Raw genomic sequence first — 19,968 nt, forward strand, 5'->3', positions numbered from 1 at the left:
ACATCATTCTCGATAGTGCCGCAACAGCAGTCGACGCTCTCTTGCACGTATAGTCGACATGGCTGCCGAAGGTCAGCTTGTCGTCTATAATGACTCCGAGAGACTTCAGACTTCGCTGTGAAGTGATCGCGACTTCTCCCACATGGATAACTGCATGTTGTGCCGACTTGCGGTTGTTGACGATAACTACCTCCGTCTTATGATGAGCGAGCTCCAGGCCTCTCGCGCTCATCCATTCCTCCACCGCACAGTGGTCCCAAAGAGCAAAAAAGGGGTTTTTTTAGATTGCGTCAAAACGGTTGACTTTAGCAATATGGTGTCTTTGAGAAAGTTTCTTGGAGTAGAACCCCTCTTCTTTCTGTCTTATCAGATTAATGATTAATCCCCCTAATAGTGAGTTACGAAATTTATTTTCTTCAATAATTCAGATAGACAAATACTTACTTCAGCAAAGTTGTAGAGAAACTCGTTACAAACATTTTATCCGAAGACTTCAACTCTCTATCTTTTAAGGTTTTTGAGATATGGGACATTATTTGTAAAAGGCCCCTTAAAAACAGTTTTTTCATCATATGTTTTCTTCTAGATTTTTTCCATTATATAAATGTTCTAGAACATTGTTTGGACTATTAAACTGCATTAATTTGCCGAAGACGGAAACTTGCTATCGCTAGTATGTGTGGAGATATTCACGTTTTTTGATTGAAAATAGCTCTTTTTCCAATGCCGATAACTTTTAAACGGGCAAAAACGGGCAAACCACTTTGTAATCAAATTAAAGTGCAAGAAAAGCACAACAAATGCTGGAAAAATCAGATCTCCCCAAGGCGGCCCTCTAGTGAAATACTAGAGCCTAAGTTTGTCCATACTAGAGCTGTTCCGGCATTAAATACATCACCATATATTACTATTAGTTTTTTTTTATTTCGATTATAGAGGTTTTCACCTTAAGGTCATTCGCCTCTTCGGGTTAGAAAAATCTCATGAAAAATTTCTAACCCTATGTGCGGGGTCGGGACTCGAACCAGGTGCGCTGCGTACAAGGCAATCCATTTACCAACTACGCTACACCCATCCCCTACTGTTAGTTCTGAAATAAAGGGTTAAAGTCGTAATAATTATGCTTTCTTACTTTTGTAAGCACGTCTTGAGTAAATACCCAAGCAACCGAAAGTTGATATAAAGGAACTACATAAGCTTCTCGTTTTAAGTAATTTTGCAATACGTTTTATGTTCTAATAGCAGGTTAAGCAGTTCTATTAAAGCTTGAGCAGCTTGAAAGTTCGCTAAGAACTTTTTGTGAATTTTAAAGTGTGCTTTTTAAGTATTATCCGAACTTCTGTTTGCTTGGGTCAAAAGTTACAGTTGTTCAAAAACTCAATGCATACGCCTGATATCGGAAACTGACAATTCCCTTGCGCCTACTTCATAACAATGGCGCAAGTGCAACCAAACGGCGAGTAATCAATTGCATTTGATGACGGAATGAGACAAACTTCAGCTCAAGTATTTCCATAGAGGGCCGCCTTGGGGAGATCTGATTTTTCTAGCATTTGTTGTGCTTTTCTTGCACTTTAATTTGTTTACGAAGTGGTTTGCCCGTTTTTGCCCGTTTAAAAGTTATCGGCATTGGAAAAAGAGCTATTTTCAATCAAAAAATGTGAATATCTCCACACATACTAGCGATAGCAAGTTTCCGTCTTCGGCAAATTAATGCAGTTTAATAGTCCAAACAATGTTCTAGAACATTTATATAATGGAAAAAATCTAGAAGAAAACTTATGATGAAAAAACTGTTTTTAAGGGGCCTTTTACAAATAATGTCCCATATCTCAAAAACCTTAAAAGATAGAGAGTTGAAGTCTTCGGATAAAATGTTTGTAACGAGTTTCTCTACAACTTTGCTGAAGTAGGTATTTGTCTATCTGAATTATTGAAGAAAATAAATTTCGTAACTCACTATTAGGGGGATTAATCATTAATCTGATAAGACAGAAAGAAGGATGGTTCTACTCCAAGAAACTTTCTCAAAGACACCATATTGCTAAAGTTAACCGTTTTGACGCAATCTAAAAAACCCCCTTTTTTGCTCTTTGGGACCCCTGTGCACCGTGCTAATCGCGTGTTCTGCGGTTAGTTCTACCTCAGAAATTGACTCCCCGTAGACCTCCAAGGTTACGTCGTCAGCAAAGCCGACGATCTTGACCCCAGGAGGGAACTTCAGTCTCAGAACCCCGTCATACATGAGGTTCCATAGCACCGGGCCTAGGATCGAGCCCTGCGGGACTCCGGCGGTAATCGGAACCCTTTTCTGACCGGCATCGGTCTCGTATATCAGTACGCGGTTTTGGAAGTAACTTTCCAGGATCCGGTACAGACCCACCGGTAGGCTAAGCCGGTGTAACGAGAGCGCGATGGCATCCCAGCTTGCGCTGTTAAATGCGTTCTTCACGTCAAGTGTCACTAACGCACAGTATCGAATACCTCGCCTTTTTCGTTGGATCGCTATCTCGGCAGTATTTATCACTGATTTGAGAGCGTCCACTGTGGACTTACCCTTCCGAAAGCCAAACTGGTTGCTTGACAGACCGTCCGTACCTTCCGCGTACGGGGTGAGCCTGTTGAGGATGATCCTCTCAAGCAGTTTGCCAGTCGTGTCTATCAGACAGATTGGTCTGTACGCCGATGGGTCGCCTGGCGGCTTCCCGGGCTTCGGCAACAGCACCAGTTTCTGCCTTTTCCATCTATCGGGGAAACGGCACTCATCAAGGCATCTCTGCATAGCTAGCCTGAACATGTTCGGGTTCGCTATGATCGCTGCCTTAAGAGCGTTGTTTGGAACTCCATCCGGCCCTGGAGCTTTGTTCATTGCTAGGGATTTAGCCACTGCGAGTAGTTCTTCATTCGTCACTGGAGCCACCATTTCGACCGTGCCCGCACTGTCTCGTAGTGCAGGTGGCCAGGGGCTTGTGGCTCGAGACGGGAAGAGTACTTCGATAATCGTTGCCAACCGGTCCGGAGACCGTTCTGGGGGTGAGGAGCCCCCTTTGGTCTTGGCCATCACAATCCGGTAGGCGTCACCCCACGGATTCGCGTTGGCACTCTCGCACAGGTTGTCGAAACACGCTCTCTTGCTGCTTTTAATAGCCTTGTTAAGGGCTAATTTCGCAGCTCGAAACACTTCACGGCGGTTCTCTCTTGCATCCTCGGTGCGAGCTCTTTGCATCCTACGTCTAGCTCTGAGGCAGGCTGACCGTAGAGCTGCAATCTCGGCACTCCACCAGTATACCGGGCATCTACCGTTTCTTGGCAGTGTTTTTCTCGGCATAGTGGCGTCGCACGCGCGTGATAGAACAGCTACCAGCGCATCCCCGCTTAGACTGTCGGTGTTGGCCTCCAGTCCCAGGGCCGCGGTGAAAGCTTCGCTGTCGAAGTGATTGGACTTCCACCCGCGTACCTGACAGGGATCTCCCGCCCTCGGATGCTGCACACCATAGTTGATCTTAAAGCGGATTGCTAAATGATCGCTATGGGTGTAGCCTTCGTCTACCCTCCATTCCATGCCTGGAGCCAGACTCGGGCTGGCAAAGGTCAAATCAATCCACGCCTCCACTCCGTTTCTACGGAATGTACTAGCGGAGCCATCATTAGCTAGCACAGTATCGAGTTTCGCAAACGCTTCCATTAGCGCTTGACCCCTGCTATTTGTACAGCGGCTGCCCCACTCCACTGCCCAAGCGTTGAAGTCTCCCGCTATTACTACCGGTTTCCGGCCCACGAGGTCCGACGAGAGCCTGTCGATCATCTGGTAGAACTGTTCTATTGGCCACCTTGGTGGGGCGTAGCAGCTGCAATAGAACACACCATTGATCTTGGCAATCGCCACACCCTCGGCGGAGGGGTGTATTACCTCTTGAACCGGGAACCTTCCCGTTGTACAGATTGCCACCATTCCAGACCCGTCCGACACCCAATTGCCGTTGCCGGCAGGGATGCTGTACGGGTCTGATAAGAGGGCGACATCTGTCCTCGACTCCGAGACCGACTGCCACAGCAGCTGTTGGGCTGCTGCACAATGGTTAAGATTTAGCTGTGTGACTCTCACGGCTTCTTCTTATTTAACTCGCCGAAGGGACACGAAGGTCCGCCCATAGCATGTTTATGGGCTTGCTTCTTAGCGGTGCAGATAAGGCACTTATATGCCTTAGTGCACCCCCGCTCTTTATGCCCCTCCTCGCCGCATCTACGACATAGCTTGCTCCTGTCTATGCCTTTGCATTCGTAAGCTTTATGGCCGGATTCTAGGCACCGATAGCACCTATCCACTGAAGGCGGCTGGGGTATACTAATAGGGCATACCGACCAGCCGATCTTCAGCTTCCCTTTCTCGGTTACCTTTTTGGCATCCGCATTCAGTAGCCTGAGGTAGGCTACTTGGGTGCCAGAGGGTCCGTCCCTCAATCGCACAGAGGCCCGCTCGATTGTGACGCCGCATTGCTCTTTGACGGCTGCGACGACGTCTTCTGCGGTCGTGAACTCGTCCAAGTGCTTGCACTGGAGAGTTGTTTCCGCACCTAGCGACCTGATTTGGGCGCCCTCACCAAGGACCTCTTGGGCCAAGGCCTTATATACTGCACTTGATTGTGCGCCTCGCTTCAGCACCAGGAGCATCTCTCCCGTGTTGGTGCGTCTTACGCTACGCACATCCTGCCCAAGGGCCGAGAGGCTTTCGGCCGCCTTCATCGATTTAAGGACATCGGCGTATTTGTCCTTGTCGGTTTTTAACCACAAGGCTTCGCCTCTGTCCTTGGCCTTCCTCGCAGGCCGCGGTACCTCCGGTTTCGGTGCCGGCTTTTTCTTGGTGACCAGCGTCCAGGGGTTTGAGCCCCCCTGCCCCGGTCGTGCCGGGTTGCTGGTACCATCGCTCTCCACAGCGAGGTCACTCTCGCCCTCGCTTACCTCACCCAGGCGGCGTTTGACCTTGACGGTTGCACGCCGAGTGGTGTCGGTTTTGGCACCCTCTCCTGGCGACTTCCTAGGGCGCTTCGCGTTCGATGCCGTCTTGCGATTGCCCTTTCCTTTTCCCTTCGAGGGGAACTCGGTCGCCGCTCCGATCGACGTGGCTGCTCCGTAGAAGGTAAAGGCCACTGTCTGTGAACCTCTATTGACCTTCTCTCTTTCCTCCCTATTGGAGGCCACTGTCTGGGTTTCTCTGTCGGGCCTCTCCCGACATTCCACCCTCTCAACATATGCCTGCTGTTCCTGTCTTGCGACACGAACAGCTTTCCGGAGCTCCAGAAGGCTCAACTTCAACTCCTTGGCTATGTTCTGCTTTGCGCTAGCGAAGTCGATTATAGAATCGAGTTGCTTCGCTACTTTGCGCATCGCAGCTATTGGCCCCTCCGATGCATTGGTAGGGGTATTGCCTACCGCTGCTGGGGGGTCACTGGTGCTTTCGGGTGCAGCACTCATCGCTCCACTACTCTCCCCACGGGGGGGAGACCTCGCCAAACCACCTCTTGCGAAGGGGTTTGGCACCTCCGTCTGTTTGTTTTTATTTTTATTTGCCTCCATGTATAGTCCCACGAGTAGCGCGAGAAATATATGTCCGCCACGCCAGAGCTCCGCATTAGCGTGGTAAGGGACGCTTACTGTGGGGGTTGCCCAGGTACCCCACAGGCTCCGTTAACGATCGAGCATCTTTTTCACCCCCTCGATCACTCATCCCTCGGCACGGGTCGCTTCACGCCTTGGAATTGGGGTTATGCCCTACCTTGCTTTACGTGGTGATCTCGGCCCGGATCATCACAACCATCCTCCTTTACCAGGGCTTTGGACCTGTAGCTCTGGTTCTCAATAGTTCCATGTACGTATGTTATTACAGACGTGCTACTATTGAATGTATGTGTGTATGTATGTGTGTATGTGTATGTGTGTATGTATGTGTGTGTATGTGCGGATTTGTTAACAAAATGTCCACATCGGTTACTCGGAGATGGCTGAACCGATTTTTACAAACTAAGATTCAAATGAAAGGTATAATATTCCCATAGGTTGCTATTGAATTTCATTTTCAACCGACATCTTGTTCCGAATTACGAGTTGAAGAGTATGGTTACAAAACAAAATTTGTTGATTTTTCCAAATCGGTTTCTCGGAATTTTCTGAACCGATTTTGACAAACTTAATTTTAAATGAAAGGTCCATCAGCTGCTGTTGAATTTTGTGTGGATCCGAGTTCTGGTTCCTGAATTACAGGGTGATACGTACGATCACGCAGCAAATCCCGATTCTAACGAATTCTGCGATGAATGTAAAAAGGTGATTTTTTTCCAAAATGTAAACACAACTGTTGAATTTGTAGATCTAGGTCCCCAACAGTCATTCAAAGTCTCTTTGGCCACACTGGCCACCATCGACGTATCCGGAAGCATCCAAAGTCAGAATAACGGTTATATTGGTTTCTCGAAAATGGCTAGATTTGCTCAACTTAGTCTCAAATGAAAGGTGTTGCGTCCCCAGAAACTGATATTAAATTCCATCTCCATCCGACTTCCAGCACCGGAGTTACGGGTTGTGGAGGTCGATCACATAGAAAACTCCGATTCAAACCGATACCGCGATGAATGCAAAAAGGTGCTCTTATATATACTTACCAAGTGTAATAAGAATGAAAGACATTTCCATAAAGTTATATTGTACAAACCAGCTATTAAATCATAGTTTGGAGAAATGAGAAAGGCACAATTGCACCTCTAGGTGGATTAAAACAGGTTTTTTGACTACTTTTTACACTACGAAGTAAACTGAAGTAAATTTTTACGTAAATTTTATCATCAATCACGACGTGAATCGAATTGTAGAGTATTTAATTTCCGAAAACGAACTTTTGCGATGACGATTCGGTTTGTTGTCTCCTGCACATCATTTTGGGTTGCAACTTGTAAACAAGTATTGTTTCCATTTAGAGAAATTTTGAAATATCACTAGGTTTTTTGGGACTATGTCTTCGGTCATCTCAAGTCGTAAACAATATTAAAATTATATATTGTGTTTTTTAGCCCCTCGCGAAACAAAATCCTGGCTACGGACCTGTCCAAAAACTAGTTATTGTCTATTTTTAGTTCGTTTTAAGACATAAAACAGCAATAGCAGCAGCAAATAATGTTGGTCAGGATTCGACCCCAGTTACCCCTATGTGCGCTGTCGCTATAAGCAATCTTTAAAATTTTCAATCAAATAGGGACTGAAAGCTTCAATTTAACATAGTAACATCGTTCATACATTTTTCATCGATTTTTAACAACAGTGTACGTGTGCATAAGTGTACGACTAAGAATTCTCGCGTGTTTTTTGAGAAGGGTCAATAAGCAAACTGTCAAAATTCACTTTGAGAAGAAATTCTGCACAAACCATTAATCGTCGATTATAAATCACAGCAACAGACGAAAGAAAAAACTTTTCTCTTTCATAAAATGTTGACATCCATTCACGGCGAGTTACGGTTTGTCCGCAATTTTCAGTCAAAGTGAATTTTGACAGCATGCTTATTGGTCCTTCTCAAAAAATACGCAAGAATTAGTAACTCCGTTTACAAAGCCTTTTTTACGCACCATTTTCTTTTTACAGGACGATAACGAATAGATTCAATTTAAAAATCCCCGAACGAGTTTCAGACTTCCAGTATATAAAAGATCTTCGAAGATAGTTTAATTCCAAAACAATTTTCAGTAAGGATGATTGGGTATTGGTTTTAGTGAAGAGCTATTGCACGTACAGCCCCAAAACGATATTGCTCCAAAGAGCTTTCTTCCACGTACCAGTCCAAGTGAGTCTTGTTAGACTACATTCCTCATTGGCCAACTCAGACAATTTGGACCTGCTTTGCTTCCAAGTACGCCGAACAGCTGTCAGACTACCGATAGCCAATAAGTAAATTGCTTAGCTGTGGTCAAATTTATTGCAACAATAGTAAGACAAATTGCTGTCGGTTACCATCGAAATTGCCTCGGGCGGGACCGGATTGAATGTTCCGAAGAAGGTTCTTTGTTTCAGAGCTACTGGGTAAATCGTTCTCGTCCAAAGCAGCAGTCGTCCGGCATGGCAGCTATGTAGCTCCCTTACCACCATCCTAACACACTGGCTGGATCCAAATCCACCATCTCGGATTACCTCACTAAAATCGTTTTGTGCCCAATCCTGGCATGGGACCGAAGCTCAGAGAAGTACGAAATTGCTTCCAATAATGGAAGTCATTTGCGGTTAATAAAAAATTGTAATCTGGGCCGTTTGCTGTATTACTGACTATATGCACTTGATTATATTTGAGCTCTCTTTGCACGGTAGTAGACAGTTAAAGGCATCTGAAAAAAAAATCGAAAATTTCAGAATCTGCGAGCGCACTAGAAGCGATGAAAAAACCAAACGCTGCAGCATCGGTTGACCTGATTAGAACGAAGCAGGGGGGCTTTGACAAAAATATTAATAAAAATAAGGCATTGTTTCAGAGATTCGCAATCAATTTTTTTGTGCGGATATTGTAAAGCGCTAAACGCGAAAAACCGTGATGTTTTTCAAAAGGAACAAAAACATTTTCATTCACCATCCAGCAGCCCCTTGTTTTGTCCCAATTAGTGGAACCCAAAAGAACTAGTACAAAAAACCGAGTGATTTTTGTTCACGGTGCTGTTTAAGCTGTTTCCAGAATTGCCGCCTCTGCTGCTAGTGACAGAGAGGAGGATGTTTTCATCTTCACCGGATTCGGTTTTGCACTTTTGTTCTTCGTGGTACACGCTTTTTCTGTGCAACGTTGGAATTGAACTCCTACCAGATCGCATCCAACACCCATCGCCCACCGGAGCCCGCAAATGATTCGAAAGCGGCCAAAATGAGAAAAAGGACATGTTTTCCGGCTCGCAGTGTAGAGAGTAAGTGGTGCTTTTTCCAACAATTTGACCCCGAGTAGTTCTAGCAACAGATCCGGGCGAACCTGAAATTTTTTTCCCCCCCATAATGGACACGAGTGGAAGGGTGGCGGCAATGGCTGCTTACGTAATACCCGAAAAGACTGTTTGCCAAATTGAAACCATCTCTTCCTAAAGTTTTCCGCAAAACTGTGGGAAAGTGTCTCCCTCTAGAGCATTTTTCCACCCCGTGACCCTTATTTATGTGTTACCCACTGGTCATGGGTGGCGATTAATGTGTTTTTAGCTTGCAAGCAAAACAAGCTTTCAACAATAACAAAAATCATGTCTTCCATGTATCATTCGATTTTAGTACTCGTTGATACTTCGACTGTATTTTTGGATGGGGCTACGAAAGATTTTTTTTTTCATTTTTTGAAGTTTAGGGTGAGCTGTAGTGGAAACGATTCTCAAACAATCGATAATTACACTCAATTGGTTCCTGAGCTGATTCTCAGCATTATTAGTCTTTCGTGAAATTTTGTGAAAGAAAAGTATTGTAATCAATTGAATGGACACTGCGGAAATGGGGACACTTTGGGTAAAATTTATAAATTATGCCACGCAAAAATATTAATAAACGCAGGTCCGTGCGCATTAAATTCTCAAGGGGTTTTGATTTTTTTGTTCCTTATTCAAAAAAGATATAGAAACCCCCACCAAACATTGTAGATTGGTATCATGTATGTTATCGAGAAGGAATCTTGATAAGACACCCCCGCACAGTCACTTTAGTCGGAAACGCCAAAAACGTGAACTTAATTCACTAGAGGCCAAACCATCGAATATATTGACATGGTGTCTTTGGAGGAATTGTTCGTATGAATATTCCCCATAACCCGCTAACAATTGAAATTAGGTATGGCTTACTATGATCGAACTAAAAAAATTAACTTTTTATACTGACGAGGTTGGAAGTTGGTTTCTTCGATAAAGTTTTAGAAATGCTCATAGTGAAGAATTTTGATGAAGAACTTGAGCTTGTAGGACTAAAGGTTATTGATCTATAAGGCGTTTTCTAAACGCCTTGTAAATCGATAGCCTTTAGTCCTACAAGCTCAAGTTCTTTTACAAAATTCTTCAGCATGAGCATTTTTAAAACTTTGTCGAAGACACCAACTTTCTACCTCGACAATATAAAAAGTTAATTGTTTTAGTTCGATCAAAGCAAGCCGTGCTTAATTTCAATTGTTAACAGATTGTGGGAAATATTCATACGAACAATTCCTCCAAAGAAATCCTGTGAACATATTCGATGGTTTGGCCTCTAGTGAATTATGTACACGTTTCCGACCCCTGTGCACAGTGGGACGAGCCCGGACTTATATGAATATATAAGTCCGGGCTCGTCGAATGTTATGCGGTATTCTCGCTAGTATTTTTTTCCTATCACCTGAGCCATCAGAGACATTTTTGAGAGATTTTAAGTTATTTGAACGTAAAATGAATTTTTGGCAACTTTTTTAAGGGCGTAATTCAGGTGTTTTTTGCATAATTGACCATAGGAACTACATTTGGTTATTTTTGTTTTTCAAAGAAATGGTTGATTTTATGCATTGCATTACTTCACCAAAATTATCCGTGTGATAAAATTACATCATAAAATCGCCAAAAATAAGTCACTAGTTGGTTTAGTTAGTGTTTTGATAGCTGTTTGTCATAAATTTTTATTGAATTCGAACTTCTAATACGATAACAACAACGACGCCCGTGAATTCCCACGATCACACTATACTCATTCGAAAGCTTTTAATTTTCTCTTTAAAATGAGTATATGTTAGTTTTGCAAAAAACTTGCGATAAGCAGTCCAAATTTAAAAAAACGGTGAATGGAGACACATGGTTATTACTGATATTGAATTTGAATAATCACTTTATAGCTAGAATAATGACACGAATATAGGCACAACTGTCAAATAGTATTGAGAGCATGACGAACAAGGGTAAGGAGCCGAGTGGGAAGTATGTTTTTTAAATGGTAGAAGCATTAAGAATGTTTGAAAATCAGTAAAAAAATTCAACCATCTGAAATAGGTTATAAAATGTTTTTGGAACTATTTCTTGCTAACTTGCGCAATAACTGTAAAACAGAGTGAATACAGTTGAGCTCTAGTCGTTTGGTGAGAGTATTTTGATCCGAATTTGTATAGCACTGATATAGCTTAATAGGGTTATAGGGTTTTGGATTTATTTTCATTTAAGATATGAAATAAGCATTCTAAGTAACTTAAAACACACTTACGAAAAAAAAAAATCGACGACCATCTTGTTGATTAGTGAATGCAATAAAACATTCCACTAAGACGCTCAAAATGCTTGTTTTGAAAATGATAGAAAATGTAGCTTTCATATCAAGTAACCCACTAATGAATTAAATGTTCCAAAATTAGTCGAACACATCTTACTTGATCCGTAAAAACAAAATAGTCATTTCTGAAGCCCCATAATGAGATGTCCATTAATTCGTTTCAATATGGAAAATAAATTCCAAAATAACTATTGAAAAAATCATTATAAAAGACAAAATATTGACTTTTGAGCCACTCTAAAAAGTAGTAAAGTTAATTTCTATTTTTATAATTAAAATAGAAATTTAGCGCACAAAAACTTCTTTTAACAAATTTTTGAACCTCCACAAAAAATAATTTTTGAGCCACCCTAACGTATAATGAATTTTTTTTTGCATGTGTTAATATCAAAAACAATTTAGCACACAAAAATTAATATACACAAATTTTAAGAACGATTTCGGAAAAAAATATTTTTGAGACACCCTAATGATTAGTAAACGCTTATTTTTGAAATGTTTTAATATCAAGAACGAATTCAGCGTACCAAAATTACATAAAATCGTCCTATTTTAACCGATACGGCAAAGTTTGGACTTTAGTCCACCTTTTGTTCTAAGTCGTGCCACTGTGCTGTGAAGAGGCGTGGTGTATAGTGCCGCGTGTCAGTGCACGTTGATTACCTCTCTCAGAAAAAGCGTACCCAATGCGATGTAAATCCAATTGAACTGGCATTGGCTGCACGGTTACTGGGTTGATATTTTGGTGATAGGTGTGAACTTATTGGGTAGTGGCCGATTAGTGACTTTTTCCTCTGTTAGCAATACAAACTCAGAAAGCATTTAAGAAAAACGAAATAGTATTTTAATATCAGCTCCAAATTTAAATTTTGTTGCGCTTGTTTTGTTTGTTTATTTTTATTATCGAGGTTTTAACTTTAGGGTCATTCGCCTTTTTAGGTTTAAAAAAATCTCTTTAGGAAAAATCTTTAACCCCATGTGCGGAGTTGGGACTCGAACCCAGGCGTGCTGCGTACGAAGCAATCGTTTTACCATGTATGCTATGTCCGTGCCCTTTTCTTTATTTATTTTTCCTCGGCAAAACATAAAATTGAATACTTTCAACATATCATAATCAAATTTCAACATATCAATGAGTTTTCAATTTACTTTTGTTGATTGCACAAATAGAAATTCTGTTTGATGTCATGGGGCAATTTTTCTAACCAACATCGTCCCAGCATTAATATTGGAGCTAGTATTTTCACAAAAACCGCACAAAATGAAATCAGAGACCAAATAGCATAAGTCGAAGTACAAGTGTCGATTCAACCACAGTCAATAAAGGTCAGTCTGTTTAGAAGTGTCGTTTCTCACTCGTTGACCTTAACTGATTAAAATCCAATATCTTAATGCAGCCTTTGAAGGGTTAGAGTAACTCGGTCAATCTCAGTTGAAATGCCTATAGGTTTCACACAAGAAAGTCACCTAGGACAATTTATTTTTGGTTTATTTGTTAAAAATCTATGCAATTATGGCGAATCCATCTTAATGGCCAAATCTAGCCAGCTGTCATAACAGCAAGGACTTGCTTCAATGATCGACAATGGGATCCAGTTGTGTGTTTATGGGTTTTTCTTACTTCGTGGTAAAACTCTTACGCCGACCCAGCACACGTTCAATAGTTAGACCATACTACCGATTTCGTCCATTTTGTGCCAGAGTGAGGGACTCTGAACGGAAAATATAACTCTGAAGCCTACTCCTCAAACCTCCACCAAGGAGTCTGACATTTGCCTGATCCCCCGGATTCCATTTGATAGGACTACTTCGGGGTAGGCAGTGCCCATGCCCATCCAGGTCTAGTTGGTCGTGCTAATGCGCTGGTCTCATAACTGCCATATCAGTCCTGCAGGGTATGGTATTATTCATGCGCTCTTCTCTACGTTGACCAATTGGATGCCATGGTCGATGCCGAGATTCCGGTTTGAGTGTGGCTTCAGGTTCACTTTTACCCCGACTCTATACTGGTGGTTTGTCGTGTTCGGTGATGGAGCTAGCCTCGACGGAGAGTTTCCCGACGAAAGAATGACTCCCGCAACCGTTGACGAATGCGTTATTCTTGCTTCGAGGCAGTCCGACAGAATGCCGATGTCTGTTCGGCGATTCTGGGTGGAGGATTGCGGTGATTCGCTACGGATTACTCGGATTAGTCCCCGAAAATGGATCTTATCTACTCCGACGAAGAGTTCCCGGATCGCGGAAGAACTTCCGAAGCCGATGTTACCCGGGCGTATGAAAAGGTCGGTCTTGCAATTCTGGGTGGAGGGTTGATTTCCAGTTCACAGGTGCACCGACGACCTTTTGCTGGTGCTACTTCACGATCTACTCCGGCGAGTCCGGTTGAAGTGTAACTTTCGGTGCATCGGTGTCTCAATGACACGAAACTATGTACTGCAACGGTGCTGGTCGTTGCTCCTCTTGACAGCTTCGTTACAACGCTGACACGCTGCGCGCGTACAAAAAAAATGGGAACGGTGAACAGAACAGTCTTCTGTTCACCGTTCCCATTTTTCTTTGTACGCGCACATTCTTTGGACAATATTGTTCATGTTAGCGACCTCTCCGACAATGGTTCCCATTTCGTTTTGCTCGTGCTTGAATCGCGGGCATTGGAAGACCACGTGCTCAGGCGTTTTCTCTGCATCACCGCCCGCGATGCAGTACGGCGATCTCGCGTGGCAGAACCTATTTCTTGAAACAGCCATGCCCAGACAAGAACTGTGTCATGTGAAAGTTTACTTCACCATGCGCTCTGCTCATAAACACCAATAGGCATGGACTTAGTCAATGTATCAATCAACCCTTTACTGCGTTATCCCACTGAAGTTGCCATTTGCTTAAGGTATCAGCTCGAGCTTGTTTACGGACTCCTCTCGTACCTCGATCCCTATAACACTCGCTATCTTCTTCGAATAGAAGGTTTGTGGGAATCGTTCCAACTATCACGTAGGCTGCTGAAATAGTTCGACACGCGCTAGACACCCGCATGGCCATGAGCCTGAACGTGCTGTTCAGTCGAGATGTGTTCCTCTTCGTCTGCAGGGCCGTCACCCATGCAGGTCCTGCCAGTAGTCGCTTTTTACTGCTGCTGACCGCCCAATTGTTGGGCATGATCCGTGATAGTGACGAGATCACTTTTACGGCCCTTCCGCATGCGCGGTCGATGTGCCTATTGAAGCTTAGCCGGTCGTCTATCATTACTCCCAGTTGTCTAACTTTCCGTGTTGAGTTTATGGTACACTCTCCGACCGAACCCTGCTGCACTGCCTTGCGGTTGCTTATCAACATCATCTCGGTTTTGTGGTGAGTAGGGTTGTGGTACCGGTAATACCGGCATCGAAAATCTCGGGAATACCGACCCATTATTGGTACCATAATACATACCGGTACTGAACAAAAGCCAGTACCGGTATTTTCTATACCATACAAAAATTTTTATGAAAAATATGTAGACTCTATAGCGGGACCTGTGTCCAAATATCGGTGTGCAAGGTGGCTTTTAATTATATTTAATTATCTTCTAGATAAATCACTCAGCTTATGCCTTTGTAAGGAGTTGAGGCGGAGCCATCATCATAATAATTCTAGAAGATATTATTAACTCCCGTTGTACTGAACGATATGTTTAAATTCCACTATTTGGTCGAAATGAAATTTCAACTATATTTCACTAAATTTCACAGCTGGCGACATTCTGATTGGTTAGCGCGTTTACGTTTGCGCATAAATCTTTATTTGTAAAAGAACGAACATTTATTTAGTAGCTTACAATTTTAGAGTTGGCGAACTGCTTCGAATGGAACGATTCGTATTTTTTGGTGATCGGTAAAATCAGCAATGCTCCATAGTTTCTATGAAATTAGGAGCCTTGGTCTGCGTAAAAGTCGACACCAATTTACAGTAAAGCGACAACGCCGAGATTACTGTTGATAATAGAGTTTCTTACATTTACCATCGGTTGAAGTCGACGAATTGTTATTGAATTCAAAGTGAATTAGATCTCGAAATAAAAGAAGGTGCCGCATTCGAAAAATATCTTCTGCTGCAATGATACATCAGTTTGCATATTGAAATTCACTTAGAAGCATTTCTCGAATCTTTTGAAAAAAATATTCGAGTAGCGGTACTTTACTGGTACTACCGGTACTGGGGGCTTCAGTACCGCAGTACTGTTTCTCGTCAAAATGGATCGGTACTACGAACCCTAGTGGTGAGCAAACGTCAGCTTCTTCTCGCGCACTCAATCTTCCACAACATCTATTGCCTCCGTTGCGAGTATTTCTACTTCCTTTAGTGATTCGCCGATCACTTGGAGCACCAGGTCGGTCGTCCGCAAAACCGATAATCTTTACGGCCGTGGGGAAGCTCAGCTTCAGCACTCCGTCGTATATAGGAGATTCCAAAGAGTTGGGCCGAGTATTGAACCCTGTGGAACGCCCACTATTTCGGTTACACTTCTTTTTTCGGCATCAGTTTCTGGAGGCAATGGCATTTTGATTTTTGTCAAGTTTTAACTCTACGTTAGTAATATGCTATAGAAACGCGACGTACGCGAAACGGGACAACAACGAGCCCGTCGGGATTCCCGGATTGTCGTTACCGGTATTACCGATACCACAACCCTAGTAGAACTATAATTTTCTTGTTACTAGAAAAAATTCGAAATTACGTTTGTTACCAAATTTAATTGTCTTTTACTTGGTTAAAAAAAGTGTTACAAGGAACAAAACAAATTGATCACCTTGTATCTTTTTTTTTTTCTTTTAAAATAGTTTCTGGTCGAATAGAGGGGCACGTGCCCCCCGTACCCCTCCCTGGAGCCGCCAGTGCCAGTGACATTAATTTAGAACCCCAAAGTAGGCCAATAAAAATTGACTTCGAAAATTGTACCGCGGCGTAACCCTTTAAATAGTTCCGCTCCACTTTTGTCGCTTCTAACGACTTACTTTTCAATATACGAAAGGAAATTTGTGTAAGGTTTGGAACGCTTATTTTTATTTATTACGCATTGCTGTACTGCATGGATTGAATCAATTGATTTTACATTTTGTCGAAAATAAATTCAACAAAGTTATATAAAATTTTGAGATGTATATGACATGCATCAATAACGAAAAACCATTTTGAAAAAATCTTTCGAAAACAACTCGGAAATGGTGAAAAATTTCAGCTCATCGCGGTCAGAGCCGCCAATATAGTGCACCATCCGAACACTTAAATGATGAAAAGTTTTGCATATAGGTCCGCTACAGATTTGTTTCATTACCATTCGTTTTGAGCTATTTTGAGCGTACCCCGAGCAGAAGAAAATAACTGCGGAATAATAAATTTAGGTATCAATACCAATGACTGTTTACCACAATATGGTATTAATGAGCTCTACATAAGAGGTAAAACACCAAAACAAATAACACAAATATGTTCTGCAAATAACTGTTTGATAATAAAACGAGTTATTATAATACCTGAATAATAATAAAACATTTTTCAACCTTCCAGTAACAAAATTCACTCTATGGAGGTATTCAATAAGGTATTGATTTGGTATATTTAAATAATACTAAAATAAAGTATTATACCTCATTGAGGTATTGAGCAGGTATTGAAAAATGTTTCTTCAATAACTGCTTAATACCTCAATGAGGTATAATAATCAATTAATACCAAGTTTTGGTATGAATACCAAAAAATATGCTCGGGTTATTGCCCAGTTATTTTCTCCTGGTCGGGACAGGGAGTCTTCTCAAAGGGCTGTACAATACCGAAAATGAAATATTTGTGAGTTGCACATGATGGATGAATCAGTTTGTGTCGCTACCTACTACTAGCAGAGACAATTATTTTCATTTCTGATGATTAGATTTAGTTGAATGACCGGAGACTAGATTTCAACATCGGTAGAAAAAGATGATTATGAGGATTCAGTCGGCTCCGTGGACTGACTGTAATAATTAGTTTGTACAGCTCCGTGCTAGTAACGGGGGCCAATTGGAACCAAAATCTCCTACCCAGAGAACATTTTCTTTGAAAATCAAATTAGCTCTTATTAGCGCTATCAAACCATCAACCAAGAATTAGATTTGAAAATTTGTTGTTTCAACCGATTTTAAATCATCTGACTGAAGCTCATTCTTGGTTGGATTCCGCTAAATACATACCGCAAGCCTTGAATTTATTTTTTCAATGTGCCACCTCTTTGACGATGGAAGTGAACTGATTTCATTCGATGGCCAGCCTATTTGACTAAACTAAACCGAGTACAGAGCCGGGGGTCGTGCAAACGTAATGGAATATCTCGCCACCGAAAAATTACTGCTAGCAGGAAACGCAGCCCGTGGAAACGAAAAGACCAGGATTACCCCCGTCAGTTGTAGCTGACCATTCGGATTGACGGAGTTGAGAACAAATTGCTCTCCGGCGTTACCATTTCCCAGGATGGTGTTTTGCCTAACATCCATATCATTCCGCTGCCAAATAAAACGGAAAAGAATTAAATTTCAACAAAGAAAAAGGCAAAACAACAATGGCGAGAAAAAACCGATCCTGCTTAGGACAACCATTGTATTTACATGAAAAGTGTTGATTGGATATTCCTTCTCTCTCCTTTGTTGGCACATCATATTTTTTGACGTAGGACTACGTCTTTGTTTTCGATATGGGGGTGCACTCTGCAAATTCTACAAAAATGGTATGTAACGAAAAGTGGTCCAATTTTAAACGCATATAATTCAGCCATCTCACGATAAATTTTCAAATTTTTTGCACAAATCGCCCCGAAATACTTCTAAGAATAGATTCCAATAGATAAACCCAAAGATTTTTGATATCATGGCATTAAAAAATTAAATAATATACAACCTTGTCAAAATTAACACACAGAAGATATCGCTTCCCAAGCCCTGTACGACAGATTGGTGTACCTAGCGCACTACGCTTCTATGAATGACGTCATCATCGACTATTTAAAGAACGGACTTGGCCAGACACGCTCAGTTCCCTGTTGAACGGCTGGCGAAGCAGATCACTGCGCTGTGTTTTTTACAGCCAGTGTAGCTGAGTTAGAAGTCCGTTACACTGGCTGCGGAGGGACGCTACCCTGTGTCGTCCAACAGGCGACCGCTCCAACTGCTTCCTAAATGCCGCTGTAATGTTGCCAGTAAATTTTTGGTTTAACTACCACATGTATTTGCTATTTGCGCTTGTAATTAAGTAATATAGTGGTAGTAATAAGCTTCCCATTTTGGTTTAAACGCAAGGACAGTTTTAAAAACAGGATTTGATTAACTAGTTTAGCTCATCTAAGCAATTTTATCAATTCTGTAATTTAAAAGGAATTTTATGGAGCTTGGTGAATTTGGCCCCACTTGCAACTGGTATAATCAACCTGCACAAAGTGTGGCATAACGCAGGGCTGTTTTTGGAACAAAATGTGTTATCATTCAGCCCTTCGCTATGCAAAATCACGATATTATGACAGAAGGGCTAAGCGCGGCCGTTCCTTTCAATCGGGAAAGGCCGCGTGGAATTTTGGTGAAATGCGCTAATAGTGTCGTGGTGGTACTAGTTGTCTCTTTCGCTCTACCCATCATCATCAGCGTTGACTCATTTTGCATTGTGCGCTTGGGTTCAATGTTTGTGGCGAATGTGTTGGTAGATAGGGGAACTGGCGGTAAAATGAACACGTTAAGCAAAGTTATTATTTTCTAACTAATAAGTGAATGAGATATTACAATCACCTTATATGTTTCTTGTTAGACATGTTTTGTACATATCTGGTAAAAATACTTCGTCATAAACACATTTTTTCAAACATGATTCGTGATTTCTAAACATATCCAAAAATGAGACATATTAGCGAGTGAGTAAAATGAACATGTGGCGGTGGTAAAATGAACAGCTTCTGGTGACCTGCAAAATGTCCTGTATGTATGCAATGCGCAGCGTTGGAAAGCATTTTCCGATCAATGCTAATATCCCAACAAATCATGAGCTTTGCAGGGCACAGGGCATTTTGCAGAAAAAAAATTGTTACGGAAGAATTGAATTTTCATGACGTAATATTAACCATTTTACAATCCTGTGGCATTGAAACACATCTACAAACTTGGGGTTATCCATGGGTGTTTGAACTTTTAGGATCTGTTTGAGAGCAACTAGAAAGTTTGGTCTATACAAGAGATGTGATTATATTGTCTAAAATTTGATTTTTCTTCACCGGTCCGGGTGTTTTTTCCCACACACTAAGTACTAAGATAATAAATATTTTACATTAAGTGGTATAGTTCTACGTCTACAGTTTGTGCAACCCCATAGGGCTGCCCCTTGTAGTTTTTAAATTAAACTACAACTCCCTTAACCCTCTACTGCCCGACCCCGTCGTTTGGCGGGGTTCAGCAGAATCGCTGTAGAATACACGATTTTGTGTTTTCAACCCCACCAAAAACCTTTCAAATATTAGCTAATTTTTAGAGGTGTGCGCCGATGCATTTTTAATCGGCGGCGGCGTACGCGACATATTTGACCGGCGGCGTTGTCGGCGTCACGCCGTTGGACCCTATCGGCGGCGGCGCGCCGGCGTGTGTCGGCGTGACGAATATTAACGCCTATGTAACCACAAAAACTTCTTGGCAGGAATTTCTCTTGTAACAGACTTTG

At 42.2% G+C, this 19,968-nt stretch overlaps 1 protein-coding gene across 1 annotated transcript; it reads right to left on the reverse strand.

The window, feature by feature from the left end:
- Window positions 1-14,109: 14,109 nt before the first annotated feature.
- LOC131687197 (uncharacterized) lies at window positions 14,110-14,676 on the reverse strand. The gene has a single exon (XM_058971249.1). It carries the CDS (start codon window positions 14,674-14,676, stop codon window positions 14,110-14,112), a length of 567 nt encoding a protein of 188 aa, XP_058827232.1.
- Between the last annotated feature and the right edge of the window lie 5,292 nt (window positions 14,677-19,968).

The sequence above is a fragment of the Topomyia yanbarensis genome, chromosome 3, assembly GCF_030247195.1.
Source record: "Topomyia yanbarensis strain Yona2022 chromosome 3, ASM3024719v1, whole genome shotgun sequence".
NCBI classification, from domain to species: Eukaryota; Metazoa; Arthropoda; class Insecta; order Diptera; family Culicidae; genus Topomyia; species Topomyia yanbarensis.

What these genes read in the sequence shown, in the direction of transcription:
- LOC131687197 (XM_058971249.1), bottom strand. Translation starts at nt 14,676, where the DNA reads ATGGGTCGGTATTCCCGAGATTTTCGATGCCGGTATTACCGGTACCAC.